Genomic DNA, 21,375 nt, shown 5'->3' on the forward strand with positions numbered 1-21,375 from the left:
GCAGGGAAACGCGTGAGTCATCGTAACGCCGTTTGGCGATCGTCGATGCCTCCGTGTACCCGCCATTTGAATATAGCAAATTCACTAATTCTCCTGCGTACTTTAAACTCAAACTTAAACCTTGAAATTGACCGTTCAATTAGAACTTTTTTGCAGTTTTCAATCAAAAACAAAATGTATGAAATTGGCGCTGCACTCCAACGACGTTGGCTTCAACGGTATCGAGAATTCGTTTACAAACCTAATAGCCGCAGGACAAGAGGTAGTCGCCCAATTTTTCGACGACCGATGCAGCCTGCTGTGGTTGAATTGGATCTTCGTAGAGGGACACGACGACCGCCTGCGACGTTTTCATGCAGTGTACACCGATCTTGCCCAGTTTTGCCCTAATCACGCGATCTGTACCTGACAGATAGATGTACCTGTTGCCGGCCAATGTGACGCCCGACGACGTCAATATGTTCTGTTCGTTGAAGCCCTGTAGGAGCTTCGTCAGTTCCTCTTTACTGATCTTTAAATAAACAAAAAACAACAACAAATTATTATTATTCTCCGGACGAGAAGACAGCGGTAAATAAAAAATACGAAAAGAGGGCAGAAAATAAAGAAAGTGAAAGGATAAGCGGGGCTAACGGAACGGAGAAAACTCGATTTGTAGCCGAAACGATTTCATTGAAGCATCAAAATTGGCCAATAGCCAAGACCGCCCGTGCCTCGTTTGTTTTTCAATTTATTCGTGACTCCGTCGGTGCATTTAACACGAATAATACGAAAATAACGCAACGTTTTAAGGAGCGAGTCGACTTCGCTCGTTACTTGCCGCTGCCTTTTACTCCAACGCCGGACGTCTGCGTCGAGTATTTTCATCGCGATTAAAAGACGAGCCAACTCGAAAACTCGATCTTCATCAAGCGCTTTATGAGCACGATTATTAACGCCGTTCCAATTAACCGTTTTCGAATACGCGAAAAATAATTCAATCTTCTCGCTAGAACCTTCTTGAAATACCGCTTTCTAAAATTAACCTCTCAATCCGAGCTTTCATTTTCTACCAATCAATTATTATTCTTGCTCATTATTCGAGCAAACTCGAGACGAGGATAATTTATTAACGCATCCAACAGTTGCGTGTCCAAGTGACACGCTTAATGCCGATTTCATTTTTCACCTACGGATACGGAGCACCGACTACACGACCTTGAAACATCCCCCGAGCCGTTCATCCGTCGCATGCACTTTTCCAATAATTATAGAGCAATTACTATCCACTCGCTCCTCTCAAACGTACCGTGAACTTGTTCAATATTTCCTAACCATCGAGCCTTCCCATAATGGATCTTGAAAAGGTCATTTCCATGTTTGACAGGCTCCACACAACGGCATCAACGGCTCAGGATTATTCCGACGTTTGTTTACAGCCGAGAGAGACGAGTCTCGAATCGGATTCGAGGGGAACTCGAGCACAGCGGAAACGATGATAATCCAAATGGGAATCGAGTGAGCATGCTGCTTGAAAGCAGCGACAGTCGTCAGCTGCTAAATGCGTTTGGCGAAGAGACAAAAATACGATGAAAAGGTCGCAATTAGCGAGAGAAGAGCGCTCGGAGGGTTCACCGGGTTGGCTCTCCAATGCGGAGATGAAACGTCAGTGATCGAGCCCCGGGGATGAAAGGGCTCAAAGCGCGCGCGCCCGGCGACGTGAGAAAGAGAGAAACAAAGGGAGACGGCGATTGACGAAGCCTCGCGAAGATAACGCTCGAGCAATCCAACGGGGTTGACCTCCTTTCGAAGTAACCGACGTCACGGTCACCGGCAAAACCTGCACGCGAAAAGACAGGCCTCCGCCAACAGTTTCTCTCTCTTCCACGTGCGAGAGAAGATTCGCTTGCGCGCTCTCGCGTACGAAATGCGAGAAAAAATGAGAAAATATACTGACGAACGCGCGCACCTTCGAGCGTATGTGCTCGCACGCGTCAATGCGCGAGAGCGCACTCGGCTAACATTGTTTTCCCATAGATAAGCGGAGCGTTTAATCGACGCAGGTGCACGACCAATTGCAAATGAACTGCGGTCCCGGCTTCTCCGTACACAGCTGTGCTTTTTTATCTTTCTTTTTTATCAACATTCGACGTTGGATCGGAATCGTCAATAAAACAGATTCGTACTGGGATTCGATCGAGCGAACACGCGATCATGATTTAACTCGCGACTTGCTTTGTCGTTGAATCTTTGGGGAATAAGTGAAAACGCGATTTTTACTCCCCACGAAACGCGTCGACGAAATTTCGTACCCAGGTTTCCCGATTGACGGTTGATTTACAAGGGAGACAAGAGCACTTAAATTTCTTGCTATTTTGTCAAAAGAACGACGCTGAAGTTTGCAACGTTGGAGTCCAACGAAATGATCTAAAAAAACTCTCCAATAATTCGAGTAAATCTCCAATTTTCTTCCCTGCCGAATTTCCAATTCGTTATTTTTACGACGCTGAAGTTTCCAACGTTGGAGTCCAACGAAATGAATGAAAACAAAATGATACATCCATCAGTTTTTTATTTCACGAATCATAATTGTGTAGATTGAAAAACTACGAAGTATAAATTCGGCAGGAAATAAATTAGAGAATTGCTGGAATTATTGAACAATTTTTTAGATAATTTCGTTGGACTCCAACGTTGGAAACTTCAGCATCATATTTTTTAAGCCATATCAATAATTCGTGAAATGAAAAAATAATTAATTCTACATCTTTTTTTCGTTCATTTCGTTGAACTGGAACGTTGCAAACTTCAACGTCGTGTCAAAAGACGTGTAAAGATTTAACAAGATTTTAGGGCTTGCAGGCTTTGGAGGGAAAAAGTACTTTCGAGTTGAGGGATTGTCGAGTTTATTGCATTTTCCGAGAGCAGGTTTCACTTGCTTCTTTTCCGGCGTTATCTTTGCTTCGATAATCAACACGTGTGCGCCGTAATCCGTGCTCGTTGCGTTCGTAATCGGTTAAGCTTCAAATTGGCACTTCACTCTTCGGTCTGGAAAGCCTCGAGTGTTTGTGAATATCGTTCGATCCGGCGATATCGATTTTCGTGTTTTCTGCCTCTTCGTTTCCGTCCTGTGCTTCAAAACGATAACGAGAACGTGGGAAAGTGTATTTCCTCCTGAAGCAGCGCTAATTTTACACGAAATGAGAATCGATCGGGGATAAAATGTTTCCGAGTGCCTTAAAAGCTGAAATCATGATCGTTGACAGCGACGAAATGTTACCGAGAAGTTTGACTGTTCGAAAAAAGTAATTCATCGACGCGCACGAGCGTCACTCCGCTAAGTTGGCATTCAAAAATAACGTGCAATTCGACGAATTTGTGTTTTGAAAAATTTTCCAGCTTTTCGAAGACGCGGAGATCGATTATTCATGCGAACATTAAAGTCCGATGAGCAAAAACGTCACAGCAGAAAAAGGAAAAAGCGATTAAAAAATTATCGTGAGTCACGGGGTGCATCGAATTATGAGCACGTCACTGAGCCAGCGATGAATCACACGACCGTCGGGTCCGGATTCTACCTCCCTTCCCTCTCGCTCGCTCTCTCTCCGCTTCGCTCAACTTTTCTCTTTCTCTTCGCCACTCGCGCGCCATCCTAACGGTGAAAATGGCGAATCCTCCGGAGTTCTCGAACTCCACTCGCTGTCGCCATGCGGCGAGCGAAAGAACCATCGTCAGCGACGACCGAACCGGCTACCGCTTCTTCGTATTATGATAATTCCTGTCACTCGTTCCTCCCCCCGTATCCTTTTGTTCTTTCATTGCCACCGTTATCTTCCAGGGATGTTATCAGCTCGGCTATTATCTCTCGGCGAGGTGAGAGGGTGGTAATTATTCGAGCGATATGACATATCAATAAATCAGCGAGTGCACTAATCTTCGCGAGTAGCTGGGGACACGACCGTCGTATTTTTTTCCAGAGTGGCTGTTTTCGGTCTCCAAGAGCGTTTCGCCAAGCGTTGAGTTGTCGAAAAAGCGCTGGGGTCGGGGAGGAATAAAATTAGTGGAAAAAAGAAGATTAAAAAAGCGGCAAGAATCGCTCGAACTTTCGTTGCTACGGCCCTGACAAGGTTGCTGCCCAGTCGGCTGTCGCCATTTTGGCAGTCGCAGCCGGAAGGTGTGTGCGCGCGCGTGTGTGTGTGTGTACACACACCTAGTCACTACTCGTAGCCACGGTTCGAGAAACAGATGCCCAAACTTTTCGGGATCATCGAATTTGAAGTTTCTCTTGAGAAAATCCACGGCTTGTAAAGCGAAAGGGAAAACGAACGAGTGACGAGGAGGAATTATCAATTTATCGCGAAAGACCGGCGCGAAATGTTAAACACAATTTTAAGCGCCCGTTGCGTCGACACGTGTTCGTGTCGTTTCACAATGTTGTGGATAAAAACCGTAATAAAAATTCGAAAGGAGAAAAAAAGAGGATAAAAAAGCGAAATGAACTTTCCACGAAAAATCCTTCGTTTTTTCGTAGACACTGTAAAAAAAAAGGTGCATATCTTCTCTCCGGGGTGAAGAGAATCGAGTGACTGATAAATTCGGAACGCATCGTCTGCTATCTCGACGTTCTTTTTGCTCAAAATCCACGTCACAGAATATATATGCAACGTAGAGCAAAGAGAAAGGGAAGAGCGAAATGAGAGATTATATTTGACAAGTAACTCTCTCGTACTAAGAATGCACAGGAATGGTTTCTGGAGACTTCGTTGGGCGGTTACAAACGAGATTATCCTCGGAAGAGCGGTAGAGCAAAAAAAGGAAAGAAAATGGAGGGGGAAAGTTGAGGAAGAGAACCGGTGAGAGATGGGATGAACAATGCCATCTCGGGTCTAGAAAATTTTCCTCAATCTCCCGATGTTCCTACCACTTATTACGGCAAGTTATTTCATTCCAGAAACATCGATCCCATTTGAGAATGCTTTTATTAACACGGCGAAAAAAATAAAATAAAATAAATGAGATCGATACGAGAGAAAGGAGAATGTGAGGAAACGTCAAGGTAGCGAAGACTTGGAATACGTTTGGATTTTCGGGTGCTAAATTTGCCACACCCTATTTGTAGCGCGGAAAGTTGGGAGGCAACGGCGTGCGGTTAAACGTGCGTTTAAGCTTCATACGTATGCGTGCTACGGAGGCTCGCTCTTTCAAAAATATCTCTTAAAGGCTACCACCGCGGGCGCGATAGGATAAAGTACACCATCGACCTTTTCTCACTATCCTCTTTTGTCTCTCTTTTATTCTCTCATCTCTCCCGCCCCACCGGCCGCGGAGAGTCAGTGAGAAATCTTCAATCGTATTTCGCACGTTGAGCCGGCCATACAGTCACATTAACCCGATCGATATTCCCGGTATATCTATGTACATGTGTATAGCTATATGTTTATGAATGTGGGTATACGCGTGTGCGTATATCTGTAGGTACGCGTTCACAGCGCCCTCGCGATCGAGGAAATGGCTAAACGTTGAATGATTGGATAATACGAAGGGAAACCGACCATTCGGATTTATAATTCGCAACCCCATTCTCTGCACTCGTGTGAACCAGTAAAGCAGGAGATTTTTTATTTTCGTCAGAGGCTCTCGCAAATGACGGTTACTACGTGGCACAGAGAGGATTCTCTCTCTCTCTCTCTCCCCCATAGTTCTTCCCGCTCGCCTTGGCTTTTTTGCCTCGCTGGCTCTCTCCCTCGGCTCGGTCGGTCGAGCGGAGTAGCGCGCCCGCGCGTTCGATGCCCCTACCCCACTTCCTCTCTTGCTCGGCTCGCAGTCAACATTTTTCGGGGTTAGGAAAATTGTCGAGAGCAAGCCGGCTTTATGACCAACCCTCCCGTAACTCCCACTTTCTTAAACGCTCAACTTATTTTTTCTTCGGAACATTCGATTTCAAGGATTCGCAGGAGTTTAAGGACCCGAATGGAAAAAAAAAATCGCGCATGGCTTCGCGAGAAGCCGGTTCTCGGACGGAGCCGGCAACCATTACTTCTTTTCCGAAATGCTACAGAACGTTCGAGCCTCGCGGACGATTTTCAATCAACGCTCGAAATATTGTCAAATTACTCGGCAAAATTCGTTGCTTGAAATCCTTTTGGCCAGGGGGATTCTATTAATACGAATTCTTTTTCGTATGCTAGGTTATTGACTTTTGCTTCACAGAGTCGCGCGAGTTTTTATCCTGCTTTTTTTTTCAAGGGGCTTTTCGACATTTTTTTTACTCACTTCGAAGCCGTCCGACTTAGCCCATAGATTTCCATCATGTCCAGCGATCGCTGCCTTTGTGACGCACCTCGACGCAAGCAGCTGCTTGTCAACGTAATCCTGCCAGCTCATATTTTCAACACTTCGGTGGGGGGAGGGAAGGGGGCGTACTTAACTTTTTTCGCTACGACACTAGAGACCACAACCCGTCACCGTCTTTCTCGACTCACGTCTCGCGACTAAACCTTTCGTCGTTTCTGCACACGCTATACCCGGCGCTCTACTCTCACATCCCTTCGCCCTTCACCGCAACGACTTTGTTCCTCCTGACACTCGTGTCGCCACCACCGACGATTCAACCGCGCATGCCCAACCGTCCCTCTACTCCGAGATATCAGGGCTGTAGCTCTTAGGCTTCCGATACCTTTTTACGAATTGATGAAATTTATTGAAATTAATGACTTTTCTTTACTATTAAAAAAATATCTTGATTCTATCATATACCGTGCATTCATGTTTTGAATATGTATTATTATGACAGGAAATCGTTTAAAAATGACAAATTTAAATGCACAGTTGGCCAAACTGAAGCTGACTCACTGCGAGCTGTACACATGCGCGTTTCAATAATCGCGCGCGCACGAACAATACGCCCCTCCTCTTTATTTTGTGGCCTATTGTGTCTATGCTGAATTTTCGTCCTATTTGTCCTATCTTCATGCGACATTGTACTGTTCATGTCATGCATTTTAGAGTGTAATCGCAAAGAAAACATACCGCTCTATTAGATATTTCTTTTAGTTGTTAAATAAAAAAGAGATGACAATACTTTTTCAACAGTTAATTCACATCCAGAGATCCAGATGCAGCAAAGATCATATTCATCATTTTTCATTGATTCGTATCATTTTCGTATATTTGTGTTTATTTCAGGATTTATGATAAAGTATGACTCGGTCGATAAAAAAAAAATACCGATTTCCTTCTCGAATTCCTGGGATCTAGCATGGAGGCGTGGTCAAGAAAAAATAAGACACAATGATAAATGTACGTCTGTACGTGTCACAGCTCCATCACTCTGTGTCACACTCGCGTAACACTTTTGAGTGAAATGTGAGTGCGTCGTGTTCAGCATATTTTTAGTTCAAGGTTTCACACCAGATGGCATATCAACTTTGTTAGATATCGTTACGAATTTTATCATCATTTATTCAATCTACACCTTCGAGTTTGTCTATTTCCGATAATACTCAGGCGTGTACATAGAAAAAGAAAGACCTCACGCAATATAATTACGCATTGTTGTACGTATTTGCGAATTCCCATTGACTTTCGATTCGATGAATTTCGCAATAAAAGTACACAATATCATTGAAATAGGGCCAAACGAGGAGGGGGGGGGGGGGGGGGGCGTAGTCTAATCCACAAATTTCTATAAGGGACCGTGCGCAGCGTCTACTACAGTGTCACTACGCGGCCGATTCCAAAACTTCCTAGGTGCAATTTAAAGCAGGCGCATATGGGAATTATTACTTTTCGCATTATTTAACAGAATAAAATTATTATTTTTTATCATGTCTCGATCGAGAAAATATTGTTGCATTGGAGAGTTCGACGTTGAGACGTTGAAGTATCAGTAAAATTTTATTATTTCCCAGAGGGCACAGTCCATTCTCCATGGAAAAGTGAGAAACGTACCAAATGGATCAAAAGGTTAAACACTGTCAATTTATCCACTAAACTTTCTGTTTTAACGACATTTAAAACGTCATTCGATTCAAACAGTTTTTTTCTTTTACGTCATTTTGATTTTGAATGCGATCATTGCATGTTGATCGGACAAAAACCGTATTGAAAATATCATCAGAAAAATTGCCCATTCAGACACGAGAGAGCGCGCTCATCGACTGCAGTGCTGCTCTCTATAGCTCACGCATGGTCCCTTAGCCCCTTAGTTTACAATGGTTTACAAACTCGATAAGATCTACAGTCCCAATGTGGGGATCCGAACTATCAAATGGCACCTATTCTGACATCGCTCCCTTTGTGAATGATAAACAACAGTATCACTGTTCAAAATAGTATTGTTTGGTCTAATTTTAGAAGATCACTTTTCACCGTTTACTAAAGATGTAATTTTTTTCTGCAAAAAGTCTTTAAAAGAATGTTTCAATGACATCAAAAACCTAACCTCAAAAGGCGACTTTAAAAACTGATTCGACTTCGGTATGTTGCAGTGTAAAGAGCAAAAGGAGTACGATGGCAAGACACTTGACTTGGTGTTTCAAACGCACATTGCACTTGACGAATTTTTTGAACGTGCATAGACGATGTATGCTAATTCAAACGGTTAAACGCAACTTTTCTGCAAAGTCACTGGGGACAATAGGAAATACTATAATTATCCCAAAATTATCCGAAATCACGGAAGACAATATCGATAATGGAGAAGCAGAGGGTTACAAAGACTTCTTGAAGGGCACTCATTTTGGCGAGAACACAGCCATCAAAACGCTTGCAGAACTTTTGTCTTTGACAATTGATGATGCAACAAAAATCGTCAAAGAATATCCAGTTCTTGCACATGTGCCAGAAAAATCGATTGCCAAATTGACTGAAATTCTCTGCAATGCTGGATTTCGCATTGAAACAATAGCCCAAAATCCGTTTCTTCTTACGGAAATCAATGGTAGTTTGACATACAAGATAAAAATCTTGGAAAAAGTCGACGTCGATATCAATGACGCTGTACATCTTTTCCACCTGAATCTGCTATTACTCACACAGTTTAGTGAGGCCAATGCTGTAGATGCTACTTACTTACCTCAACGTAACAGAATAAGATACTTTGCTGAAAGATTCAATGTAAGACATTTTTTCTATCTTCTTGGAATTATCTTAGTTCAAACTGTTGAAATTTCTCATATTGTTGCCGAATATTCTTAAATTATTAACAGGGTCAGTCAAAAAGTCAACAGAAAATTGATACAATACGGACTTGTGTGTTTTTGGAAATTGAGTAATCTCAATAGAAATTGTTAATCATGAATCAATCTCCAATTTGTGTTCTTTCTATAGCGTGATATCAATGTGATTTGTCATTGGTTAAGCTACAATCATCACATCCTGATATGGCCCATTGACAGGATTAAGGCTACTACAGAAATTTTTCTGGGTACGTACCTATTTATTCATAATCGTTGAAAAGTTAAAAATAAACATAGAATATGCTATTTATATATAAATATATAAAACTTAAGGTGGAATCTAACAAATAAAAAAAATCGTTTGTCTTTTAGATGCTGGGATTTCGTCGCATGATATAATGAATGATACTATTGCTTATAAATACCGCCTTGATACAATACAGGAAAGAATGAAGAAAGTCAAAGCGATGAATTTACAGCCAATCAAACTCTGGATGCTCCGACGTAACGAATCGGACTGGGCGAAGTACACTCATTACCCCTTTTACTTTTATTGCTTTTTTTAGAGTTCTTTCTAATTTTTGGATTCTCTGATTTACAGTTTGAAAGTAAAGTTGGATAAACGACGTTATAGCAGTCAAAATGCCGATACTATTCTCAGTGAGTTATTTCACTGTGACGAAAAGGCAATTAAATCTCTGAAAGACAAGCTGCCATACATTAGAAGCATCAGTCCCGATAAGTTACTGAGGAACGCAAAGATTTTGTGTGCAGCAGGCTACAGCATTGAAGATATCCAGAAATCACCGCGAGTTTTGCTTCGCAAAGGTGATACTCTGATCGAGTATGTGGAAGTATGCAAAAAAAATGGTGTTGAAAAGAGACATCTTTGGACTTTCTGTCTTACTAGAAAAAAATTTATAAAATCTCTGATGGAAAACAAATATTTGTTATAAGGAAATGCTCAATGGTCATCCTCACATGGTTTTGTATCAGAATTATTTCCAATTCAGCACGTCGGTTCTTCTTCCTCGAAACGATTTTTCTTTCTCACAATTTTTCAATTCTGTCGATACTTGACAGCAGCAATAAAGGAGAAATACCAGCATCCCAATACTCAAGAACGAATCTGAAAAGGGAAAGAGTTTTCCATATTTTACCCACAGGGTATGTTCCACTTAAGAATTCTCAGTCCTAGAGAAGTTTGATCGATCAGAATTACGACACCCGGCAAATCAACAAGAAACGAAAAAAGTTTAACCAAAAACGTTATTAACGAATTGAACTTTTATAAAATTTCTTAAAAAATTATCACAAAATCAAAAATTCCGTTGGAAATAACGTTTGAAAAATCAACGGTTACCATTCACGTAAGCAATTCATAGAGCAGAAATCTGATCGAACAAAATTATTGTACTATCACGTTTGAAGTAACCAAAAGAGCTGTTACTTACCATGGAACAATCGATACATGAAAATGTGACCAATTTCTTCTCCTGCAAAAAAATAAAAATTGGAGGTTGCAGAGAAAACCAACAAAGGTGCAGCCAATGCACATCTGAATCTGCGACTATTCCGAGGGCTGAGATACTGTGCTTCGAGCCTGAGATACGTTGAAGAATTTCCAACTGAGCGAGCAAATCCTTCAACGGTTAGTCCAATGAAGTTTAAAAGGCACCATATGAAAATAAACATTTGTATTCCGTGCCAGAGGAAGACAAAACTGAAACTTAGGAACGAAGCGAAAACTCGGGCTGTTGGAATGTTTTTTCTTGATACCGGCACATAGATATATCTGTAAAGACAAATAAAACTCTTATTTTGTCATGAAATGAAAGAATCGCAGTGAAATCAATGGTTTTTTACCTTATGAGAAAATTGTACAGTCCCCGATCAAAGTGTTTCCACATATCGGAGTAAAGATGAATTCGTCCGATGCATTTTGGATGAGGAGGTGCGTTAATGTCGTCAGCTCTGCTGAATTCGCCCCAAATTCCATAAACTACTACATACTTGTTGAGAAAATATTGACCCATGCAGTATCCGAACCCATAAAAAGCCCAACAGTCCATCTCTTCTACGAGCTAAACGATCAGAGGTTCAAACACAATTTCAGAACATCAAATATTCGATTTGAAACGGGTATTTGGAGGATATTTGAAAAAATTTACCTTGGGATGATACTGCAAAACATTGAAGTGAAGAAAATGCATGGAAAATTCAGTGAATCGAAGCCAAAATAAATAACGAAGTAAATTCAGCAAAAATTTCATCGAACGCTTCGAGTCCCATTTGCTTGGTGCTTTTTGAATCTGTGAATTGAAAATTTCATTTTTGATAGCTCTTCGTGTCCATTGAAATTCATTTAGCGAATAACTTTTATTCTTACACCATCGATGAATTCTCCATACAAGATCAGTGGTCCCAGAAACAACGTTGGCAAGTACAAACAGTAAGCAAGACTGTGCAAAAGATCCTGCATAAACGAGCTCAAATTTTCGTGTTTATAGCTATCAATTCTATCGATACTGCAACTTATACATCTCAACTGCATCCAACATATGCCAATTATAAACATCTGATACTTCACGTCTCCCAGACCCAACCAATTTTGCATTACAACGTGCATCGTTTTTGCCATTTGTAATCCACCCAGTGACAAGAGGTGGACGATACAAGATATTTTTTTACTCTTTATCGAGACAAGTAGACAAGCTATGCACGGTTGTATCAACATGCACAGCATCCCTAGAACTCCCAAGTATCTCCAGAGGAATACCAAAGATATGCCCAAATTCCATAAAGATAGTTTCTGTAAGGAATCAATGACATTTTGACGTTGTTAAGGCAATAGAATTCTCTTAAATATTTTCTCAGATTTATAATATTTCTTATTTCAATTCTAAGCAAACTACCATTCGATTTTTAGTCATTTTTTGATAAAATATTAGAAATCGCCTTAGTTCAAAACTAGATTGAACGAAGGTTCGTTTTTTTTTTTTTTTTTTTTTTTTTTTTCAAATATTATTACGTTATTTGACAGGATTGAAAAGAAATGATTGAAAAACTCACGATTGTACTGTTATGATAAGATTTAAGAATTTGGCTAACAACAAGCTGCACGACAGTCCAAGGAAAAATATCGAACATGAATGGAATCCACAGAGCCCATTCGATATCTGAGGTATCACGTTTACCTCCGATCCATGACCATCCTGGGCTGAAGTCGTCGTAAGCTGCATTGTAATCAGCAAAATCTATAATCAGAATACAAGTCTCATGAAAATTTAATGTCTCGTAGTATACGCTGCTTTTTCACGTATTCAAAAATCTCACAATAACTGATCAGATGAACTTTATAAATAGAGTAAAAAACGCCGATTATCCAGGCTCCGAAGTAGAAGATAGTTTCGTATTTTCCTAGCGAAATGATTGCGAGTTTCATCGTTCGTTTTTGAAAAGCGCGCCAACAGCGGCGTGCCGGCCGGCTGCCGTTGTCAACATCAAAACAAAACAGTTTGAGAGTTCACTTGTGGTTCCACGAGACTGTTCTCACGTGCTTCTCGTCGAGTAAGCGACAAGAAAAAATAAATTTGTTTTTTGCATCCGTGAAAATAATTTTTCAACTCTCTACTTTCGTATGCAGCGTACTGAGTTTAAATTTATCGCAATCGAGGTTATTGGGCAAAATATTTATCGGAGCCCTTGATCGGAGCGGTCACACACCACACAACGGTCTCGCTCAACCTCAGAATTGCCATTTCGGTATTTCTGCCCCACCACTTTTCACAGGTTCGTAACGTCCAATCACAAATCTCGCGAATTCTTGCCCAAACCGTTTTTTTAGTACTGGATTCATACCACCGTATCGTATATATACATTTTTTCGAAAAAAATATACGTGTAAATATTGAAATTTTTCTCAATATATTTATTACATTTATGTACAAATTATATGTTGAAAAAAATTCTTAATTGTAAATTACATCGAATGAAAAATACGAAATGTTTTTTAAACGTCTTGCGTTTGGGCATTCGGAAGGGAGAACTGAAGCAAGAAAAACTTGGATGGAAGAAAACAATTAGAATTTTCGCGGAATGTCTTTTTTATCGAAAGCCAAATTCATCATTTCAGTTTTTCAATCTCGATTTGTTATCGATAAACATGATTTTTACACTCGAGAACGAGCGATTGGTAATTTTTTATAGAACCCTAGAAACTCTTACATTCTCGCCACCTGTTTAACTCTTCGGGTCTGTCGATTGGCAAATTTTATGATTTTAGCAAATCTGCATTTACTCACAATTCATTTTCAACAAATTCCGAGTGCAAAGATCGGGGCTCCAAAGTACAGGCAGCATTTTTCTACAATATAATTTTTCTCCCAAAATCATTTAGTGGAAAAGGACTTTTAACCGAGAAGAAAATCAAAAGTTTTACAATTTTTTGGGTCTTTGAAACCCAACGAAGAATCTCCATGCCATATTCAAAGATTAAACAAAAAAAAAGAAAAGTTTTGAGGACTATTTACTCGTATTCGAATGAAAAAGCGTTTTTACCAAATGACAATCCATGTAAACGCTAAATAGAAAATTGTACTTTACAATCAAAAAAATTCCCGATTACTTGATTGTGTTTTTTTTTTCTTCAATACGATAATTCAAATCACCCATAATTCTTATTCACGAATAGAAAACAAAACTTTCAACTGTACAATGATGCAAAAATAGTTTTCTTGTTGATTCGATATTTCGGATTTCACTAAAAACAAAAAATTCAAACACCACAAAATTTGAGTTCTTTTGTACACGATCTGCGATGTGATTCGTTGAGTTCATTGAGTTTTGTTCTCTATCGATCATTCATAATCCCATAAGTACGGTGCTGGCTGAAACGGGTGTTTGAGTGGGTGCACTGGCCTGGCGAACGCTCATTTCCCATGTGTCTAAAAGCTGCGAGACTGAAAAACGTTTCGGTAATTTGGTGATTCTCGCATTGAGAGCTTTTTGTACGGCGGATAGAAAAGTCGTTGCGTATTCATGGGGCGCCATGACGCATCGGGGTGGTGTCAAAGGATAATCCGAAGGCACAGTCACCGAAACTGGAGGCACGCACGGCAAATGCCGGTCGTCGAGCCAACATATCAACTGTATGCATTTTGAACCATTTTGCTGCGCCGGATCGAGGCTCACCTGGGTAAAAGAGAATGGGAAACGGTGAAGATTTTGATGCTGAATGTTTTGGCTGCATAAGGGTGGACACTCTACCTTAAAACGTTGGTCCAATCGTGCTATTTCACCCTGAAGAACATCCGGTATATCGCTCACAGGTTCTTCTACTTTTTGCTTCTTAAGGGGAGGTGGAAGATTTCTAGAAAAAAGGGAAAAACGTTGTTAGACAAATGAATATCGTGAATTGCAATAACTCAGGTGCACGAATATTGTTTTATCTCGTTTTATTACTTGATTTCTGGGCCAAACAGGGCTTCGAGAGAGGGCCCAAACGTGCGTTGCAGCGTATGATTAACCACCGTGCTCTGGAGATGCGCTCCAACCGCGTCGAGTAGAGGACTGAAGAAATAGTGTTCCCTGCCCTCGCGTCCTTTCAAGTCGAGCTTTTCGAGCACAACCTCGCATTTTATGATTGTTTCGAGGGGAACTCTTTTCAATGGGTTCGAAAGGATTTCCAAAAGTTTTTTCATCTTGCTCATTTTGTCGACATCTGCACAAAACGAAAAATCATTTCATTCGTTACCAGAGAAATTGAAGAAAACGTTGTTTTTAGTGTGAAATTGCGTACTCGCTTCGCTGCCCATTTTCGTAATCATTCGTCTGAGTGGTTCGATGTATCGATTCAATTGACGAATTTTCTCCCTGTAAGCTTGATCCTCCTGCGGACTCGGCGTAGCTCCGACTCCTCCAGGCGTGTTCAAAGAACTACTCGGCGATGGTGCCATTCCCACCGAACGTTGGGGACCGGCCATCATCGAGTGCTGAGGACTCGGCGATGGCACGAGAGCCGGAGACGGAACCATTTGATTACTGAAATTAATTATTTATTATTTATTATGCCATACAATCTTTGCTCCACGAAATCTATAATTACAATAAAAATAAATCTTCAATATTATAGAAATAAGAATTTCTCGTGCAGCTCAAGCTCTACGAGATTAGTGCTTCGAAAAATCTTGAATGATTGAATTTTTACTGAAGTAGTCGGATATTTCATATAGCTACGAATTATTCATGTTGGAGACTACTCGAATCGTTGAATTGTGAAACGATTTGTATCTATTTACGTCTCTTTTTCCTTAGAATATTAATCCAGGTTGGGAATATTTACAAATTATGTGTCAGATCGATTTTTTCGATTTGTATAAAACTGAAGATTCTCACCTGACTTTTCCCAACATAGCAACAATTACAAAAGTAAGGACGCAAGTTAGTTATTCAGTAATGTTCTGACACTTGTTTTACAATCTGTTTCTATTTCTCGATGCCACGTCTTCGAATTCTTATTTCCAACTGAGATTGTACATGATCTGATGTTGCGGTATGCATGCAGTCACTCACTCGCATGTATTCACACACTCTTGGCACACGCTATTGTTCGATAATGCCGTCGTAAAACAGCCGGCATCTTTATAGATCCTTGCCTAGTTTTATCTCATTTTCTCAGATGTCCGTTTAGAAAAATTAACGGTTGTTTTGTGTCCAAACGTTTTCTCTTAACTGGAGTTAATGGTTTTTCTACCGACGAACCAACGTGAGCTGACCTCGTTCGAGTTGTTAACACCGAGAAATTTTTTTTCGGACTTTGTTCGTGAATTTTCAGAGAAAACGAGAGGAAAACATTTTGCTTGTTTACAAAAATGAAGAAGATAAATAAGAAATTTATTCTTTTATACTTCAATTACGCGACGGATTTCAAGCTTATTTTTTCCACATAAAAATGTTCCAAGTATTTCCATTTCAAATGTCATTGTAAAACCTTATAAATGAAGTTTCAATGAATCACTTGAATATTATAGAGTATCGTTGGAATATCTAAAGACCTTTGTACAATTTTTTAATGACGTTCGTCCTGCATCCATTTAGAGCCAGCGTTTATCTATGGATATTTCTATCACATAAAAAGATGAATGCAATGATTATTCAAAGGTTTAAGATTATTATTGAAATATTTACCTGGACGGTGCACCTAAACTTGCTGGGCTCGGAGCAGACGGGGAAGGACTTTGTCTGAGAAATTGATTGGGCGTGACGTTTCTTGGGCCCGGAAAACCGGCGTTTATCATCTCATTGGGCTGTGATTGCAAACAAATCGGTAAAAGCATTTTTGCAAGAACAACCTTGAAAAATGTTTAAAATTTGTCAAATGCATCAAAAATTGTTTTCGTCACACCTTTCGTTGCATGTGATTCATTTGCTGTGGCATTTGACCAGGCCCCATTTGACCTTGACCCATTTGATTCAATTGTTGTTGCATTCCAGTTTGTACACCCATCGGACCACCAATTTGATTAGGTATTTGACCCGGTATTTGCCCTGGTATCTGACTCTGGATCTGATTCTGAGCAATGAGCGAAGAAATTTTATTTTACCAAATTTTGATAAATCGAACGTGAGTTCACAATAACTTGAATTTCAACAGGAAATGCTCAATGTTTCAGAGTTTTATTTGTACCTGCATATTCTGCTGCATCTGTCCTGGTGGAATTGGTCCCGGACCCATTGGACCCATCGGACCAGGACCCATCTGGTTCATCTGTTGCGGCATATTTCCCTGATTCATTTGATTCATCTGTTGCATCATCGGAGCACCTTGCATCGGACCCATGTGACCCATCGGCCCAGCAGCTTGTCCAGGCATCATACCAATCCCAGATATTTTGTTTTGCATTCCTTGCATATTCATATTTGAATTGGGACGTTGATTCAGGCTTTGCAGTACTGAATAAATACGAAAATAAAAATATTTTGTTATTACGAAATTATTCGCAACTCCACTTGCTTATCGGTGTTGACTTTTTATCACTTGTAAGCATGAAAACACTATTTTCCTGAAGGCTTTCAATCGCTGACTCTGAATCCAGTGCGGAACATTGCATTATCGGATCGACTACATTGGATATGTTCGATTGACAGGATTGCAGTTTGGAGTGGAATTTTGGTGAACCTCGCGATCGTTTTGTTATTACGAAAAAGTCTTCATTTTTCCCTAATTGGGAAAATGCTCAGTACCAGCAAGGCTCGATTAAGAACGTTGTTCGAGGATATTTGTTAAACAAAAGCAGTTTTGGTTGTCACCGTATAATCGGAAGATTCCTGAAAAATGGAGTCTCCGAGAGACTACTTTTGAACTTGGTACACTGAAACAAAACCTGATTCGTAGAAATAATATTAATGAACGAAAAATATGTTAGCGTTGAAATAAAAATTTTACTGATTTTTTTTCTTCCCCCTTTAAATTGCTCTTCTATCTGGAGTCGGACTTCGACTTCCTAGACTGTCAACCGATACATTAGAGTGACGAGATCGTTTTCGACTTGAAGTTGAAATTGTTTCAAGGCTTCCAGCTGATAAACTTGACCGCAAAGTTGATTCAGAAGATAGTTTCCTTTTTCGAATCTTGGGTCTTCTGAGTTCTTCTTCGGATGATAATTCTTGAGAAGTTCTATCGGAATTCGATTGATGAAATTGTGCACATTCCGATTCGTTCATGAATTTCTCAAAGGCCTCGAAGAACGGTAAAGATGTGAAAACGAGTAAACGTTCTTTCAAACTTTGTCTAAGAAGTCGTTGCTCGGTTAGCGATAGTTCAGCCTTGTGATTGTAACTGTAATGAACGTTTCCCTCGTCCGCGTAAAATTCATTGTTCAGTTGAATTTTAATGCACAGAGAATCGTGTTCACTCGTCTTCGGGTGTCCCGGAACCCAACATCCATTTTTGACTCCGAACGTGATTGTGACTTGTTCGAATTTTCGATCGAAATTTATTTTTATCTTTTCATAATTTTTCTGCATTTTTTCTTCAAAAGCGTTACAGTAATAGCGTTTGAGGACCCAAATGTCGATGATTTTGCGAGTTTTTTGGAGAAACTTGATGGTCTCCTCTGAAGTAGGATTCCAAGTACCTTTTTCTGCGAAGCTCGGTATAGCAAGAAACTCGGGAATGAAAGATGATCCATACCGAAAATGCCATTTCCGCGAGAGAGCAACGTACTCGAATCGAATCTTATAGGAGAGTTCTTTGACGCCGTTGCCGTTAATTCTCGGTTTATAAAAATACGTAACTTTTGTCTCCTTTATTTTTACGTTCCAGCCGCTCGAATTCACCAATTTTTTCGCGAAACTTTCATTCCCCAATTTCGTTTTCTTCCATTTCTCGTACTTCAACTCCTCGGCGGTTCTCAGCGCTACGTACTGGCACCATTCTTGTTGAGATGGTGAATTTGCGATCGCATACTTAGCCATCTCACTGTCCGAATCCCACATCAACGACCCATCCAGCGGCGAACTTTGAGCGTAGTAAAAATTCGTATTTCTTCGCTTTGAATGATGCTTATTCGCGTCCATATTCACCGGCTACTCACTCGACAATGAACGACTAGCACGAGTCCGATCGTGCTCAAAATAATAAGAAATCGAGATGATTGGGAGTAAGCGAAAAGAGAAAAACAAAACAAAAGATAGAGCAAAAAGTAAATAAACAAACGTACGGAACCGCAGTGAGTGAAGCACTTGACCTCTAGCCACAAGCTTGACACTAAATATCTTGTAGTGCTAAACATGCTCTGAAGAACAGGCTACCACAAATTGAATGAAGAAACGAAAATTCTTACGATTGGTTGCTGTGTTGGAGGGAGGTTGTGGCACCATGCCCTGTGGATTGGGCCCTGGTCCTGACATTCCCATCATTTGATTATTTCCTGTCCCTTGACGAGCTAAAGTCTGAAGGGCTCCTATGGGATCCGGCATTCCTTGATTCCCTCCTTGGCCAGTCCCCGCAGCTATTCCTGGTGGGTTCTTTTTTGCATCTAATTGAATGAAAAAATAGATTTATAAAAAATGGGTCGAGTGAGATTTTAAAGTTTTGGTTAATGGGATTTTGGAAGGGATTATAAATTTTGTATTTTTGTACGTTTGAATGGAATCTATTCCACAGATTTGGTGGATTCTTGAGAAGGAACGTTGTGGAATTTGTTTAAGATTTTAGCTTATGGGAAATTTGACTTACTCAATTCTCTGACATGAAGAATCAAGCGAGCAACAAAGCCAAGATACTCTTCCTGTTGATAAAAGAAATTGAATTATTGTGCTGCAGAATGAGAAGGAGTAAATAAATAAATAAAAAAACGATAAAGTTGTATTAATATTAACTTTTGTTTTTGCTTTTAGGAAAACATGACTTTCCATCTCGATACTGTTTTTCGTTGTTGGCATTCCAGACTTTTGAATTGCTTCATCGCTGTAAAAACAAAATTTAGTTTTTTTCAAATTGTAACATTGATGTTAAGTGTTTCATTTTTTCATGTTCAATAATTTTGTTCAATATCAATGTACTACTCAGCAATGAGACCCAAATCCAATTATTAAAATGCAAGTTTTATTGAAATAGTATACTTACCAGATGACAATTATCTATTTCAGGTTAGTTTTCAGTAGAATGAATGAAATATTTTGAAAAAAGCAATATTTTTCAATCCCTACGGTTCGTGTATCTTGATTTAATAACACTGAAACAACACGGGCTCCAAATTGTTCCAGTATTTCAATATTAATCAGTTTTGGAAATTTTGAAATATGGATCATCGATTCTAAGCATTTTTCTGAAGCATCATCTTGTTGAAATTACTTTGAATATTCATTATTTCGGATTTACAATATTTTTATTATAAATTTGTACCCTTTGGAAGTTTTTTCAATAAGGATTAGTCCAATACTTTGTATTTACTGTAGTAAGTTTGAAAATAGTTTATTATCATTTGAAAGTTCTTTGACACATGGCAACAAATAACAAAGCTTGGTATTTTCATTTATTAATCTTTACATGTCATGTGAAACATTTTTTTCAGTCATACAAAAAATTTCTAAGTCTATGACTGATCGGAGTAAACTTCTCAATGTATTACAAGTGAATACTGTAACTCTTAAAAAATTTGTGTATTATTTTCAATTGTCATGAGACAGAACAGATTTTTATAACAGAATATAAATAAATAATTTGTAATAAAATTAATTTTTATAAAATAAAATATGTAAATTTGAGCAGAAACTTTTTCTGGGATATTTTTTACCTATGACCCTACGAAAATGATATCAAATGGAATTGTAGATGTTACGCCTTAAATTCTTACAATTACCCATTATTTTTACATGAAAAATACTTTCTCTACATCCAATTATACAACGTTATATATGAAATCGTGAATCTAATGAGACTTCTTATACGTAGTATACAAGAATAACGAATGTCAAAATTAACATAAGCACTAAATAGAATTAAGAGTCAGTAGAACAATATTAAAAACAAAGTTCAACAGTTGTGAAACAATATCACTATTGTTGAAAAGTTTTTTTTTTATATTTCATATACATACATTTTTGCCACAACACTTTGACGAAAGTTTGCGGTTCGCCACGAATTTTCTTCAGAAGCCATTTTTTCGGTTTTATGTCAGTCTTTAATAAAGGGGTTTTGGGTGATAAGGAATTGAATAAATTAATTAACTATGGACGAATTTTACAAGACTCCACTAGACGGAAATATAATATATAATTACAAGCATTCAATATAAATATAACATTTCACAGACTGTCACGATTTTTGGATTATTGCACTGAGGGGAAATGAAGCGAAATACAGTCACAGTAGCGGCAGAATGCATTAGAAAAGCTAATATATTTTTTTTGAGCATCGCAGCACGAAGAGATTGTCCAGATAAACCTAGGACTTAAGAACCTAGCCACCTAGCCTAACGTCAGGGCTTAGTCCAAATGTTGAGCATAGATGACACCACAATCGTTTTCTTCGATAAAAAATGATTTGACGACAGCCGTTCTCAACTTTGTTGACAAACGAATACAACGTGTTTATTATATTTTCAGTGCGAAAACCGATGTAAATTTAAATAATGAAAATTTCAGAAATCCTCGTTAATTTTTTCGGTGACAGTTTTCTTTCATTCGTATTCTTTTTCCTTTTCCTCAAACA

General features: G+C 39.3%; 4 protein-coding genes across 4 annotated transcripts; 1 reads left to right on the forward strand and 3 right to left on the reverse strand.

The window, feature by feature from the left end:
* Positions 1-241: 241 nt before the first annotated feature.
* On the reverse strand, positions 242-6,363 carry chic (profilin chic). Its single transcript, XM_043419300.1, has 2 exons — positions 6,253-6,363; positions 242-511 (listed from the first exon to the last, which is right to left on the reverse strand). The coding sequence occupies exons 1-2, from the start codon at positions 6,361-6,363 to the stop codon at positions 242-244; spliced, it is 381 nt and encodes a 126-aa protein (XP_043275235.1).
* Positions 6,364-8,173: 1,810 nt separating this feature from the next.
* Positions 8,174-10,294, forward strand: mTTF (mitochondrial transcription termination factor). Its single transcript, XM_043419711.1, has 5 exons — positions 8,174-8,363; positions 8,469-9,096; positions 9,310-9,406; positions 9,531-9,684; positions 9,760-10,294. Exons 2-5 carry the CDS (start codon positions 8,491-8,493, stop codon positions 10,112-10,114), a joined length of 1,212 nt encoding a protein of 403 aa, XP_043275646.1. The 5' UTR covers positions 8,174-8,363; positions 8,469-8,490; the 3' UTR covers positions 10,115-10,294.
* rasp (protein-cysteine N-palmitoyltransferase Rasp) lies at positions 10,060-12,716 on the reverse strand. Its single transcript, XM_043419710.1, has 7 exons — positions 12,495-12,716; positions 12,231-12,415; positions 11,548-11,970; positions 11,330-11,470; positions 11,025-11,242; positions 10,613-10,953; positions 10,060-10,287 (listed from the first exon to the last, which is right to left on the reverse strand). Exons 1-7 carry the CDS (start codon positions 12,601-12,603, stop codon positions 10,157-10,159), a joined length of 1,548 nt encoding a protein of 515 aa, XP_043275645.1. The 5' UTR covers positions 12,604-12,716; the 3' UTR covers positions 10,060-10,156.
* A 350-nt stretch (positions 12,717-13,066) lies between these two features.
* LOC122411142 (mediator of RNA polymerase II transcription subunit 15-like) lies at positions 13,067-21,092 on the reverse strand. The gene is made up of 11 exons (XM_043419709.1): positions 20,762-21,092; positions 19,542-19,629; positions 19,399-19,450; positions 19,004-19,198; positions 16,846-17,111; positions 16,564-16,731; positions 16,347-16,465; positions 14,959-15,200; positions 14,622-14,880; positions 14,427-14,529; positions 13,067-14,351 (listed from the first exon to the last, which is right to left on the reverse strand). The coding sequence occupies exons 1-11, from the start codon at positions 20,821-20,823 to the stop codon at positions 14,022-14,024; spliced, it is 1,884 nt and encodes a 627-aa protein (XP_043275644.1). The 5' UTR covers positions 20,824-21,092; the 3' UTR covers positions 13,067-14,021.
* Between the last annotated feature and the right edge of the window lie 283 nt (positions 21,093-21,375).

This window comes from Venturia canescens, chromosome 5, assembly GCF_019457755.1.
Source record: "Venturia canescens isolate UGA chromosome 5, ASM1945775v1, whole genome shotgun sequence".
NCBI lineage: Eukaryota > Metazoa > Arthropoda > Insecta > Hymenoptera > Ichneumonidae > Venturia > Venturia canescens.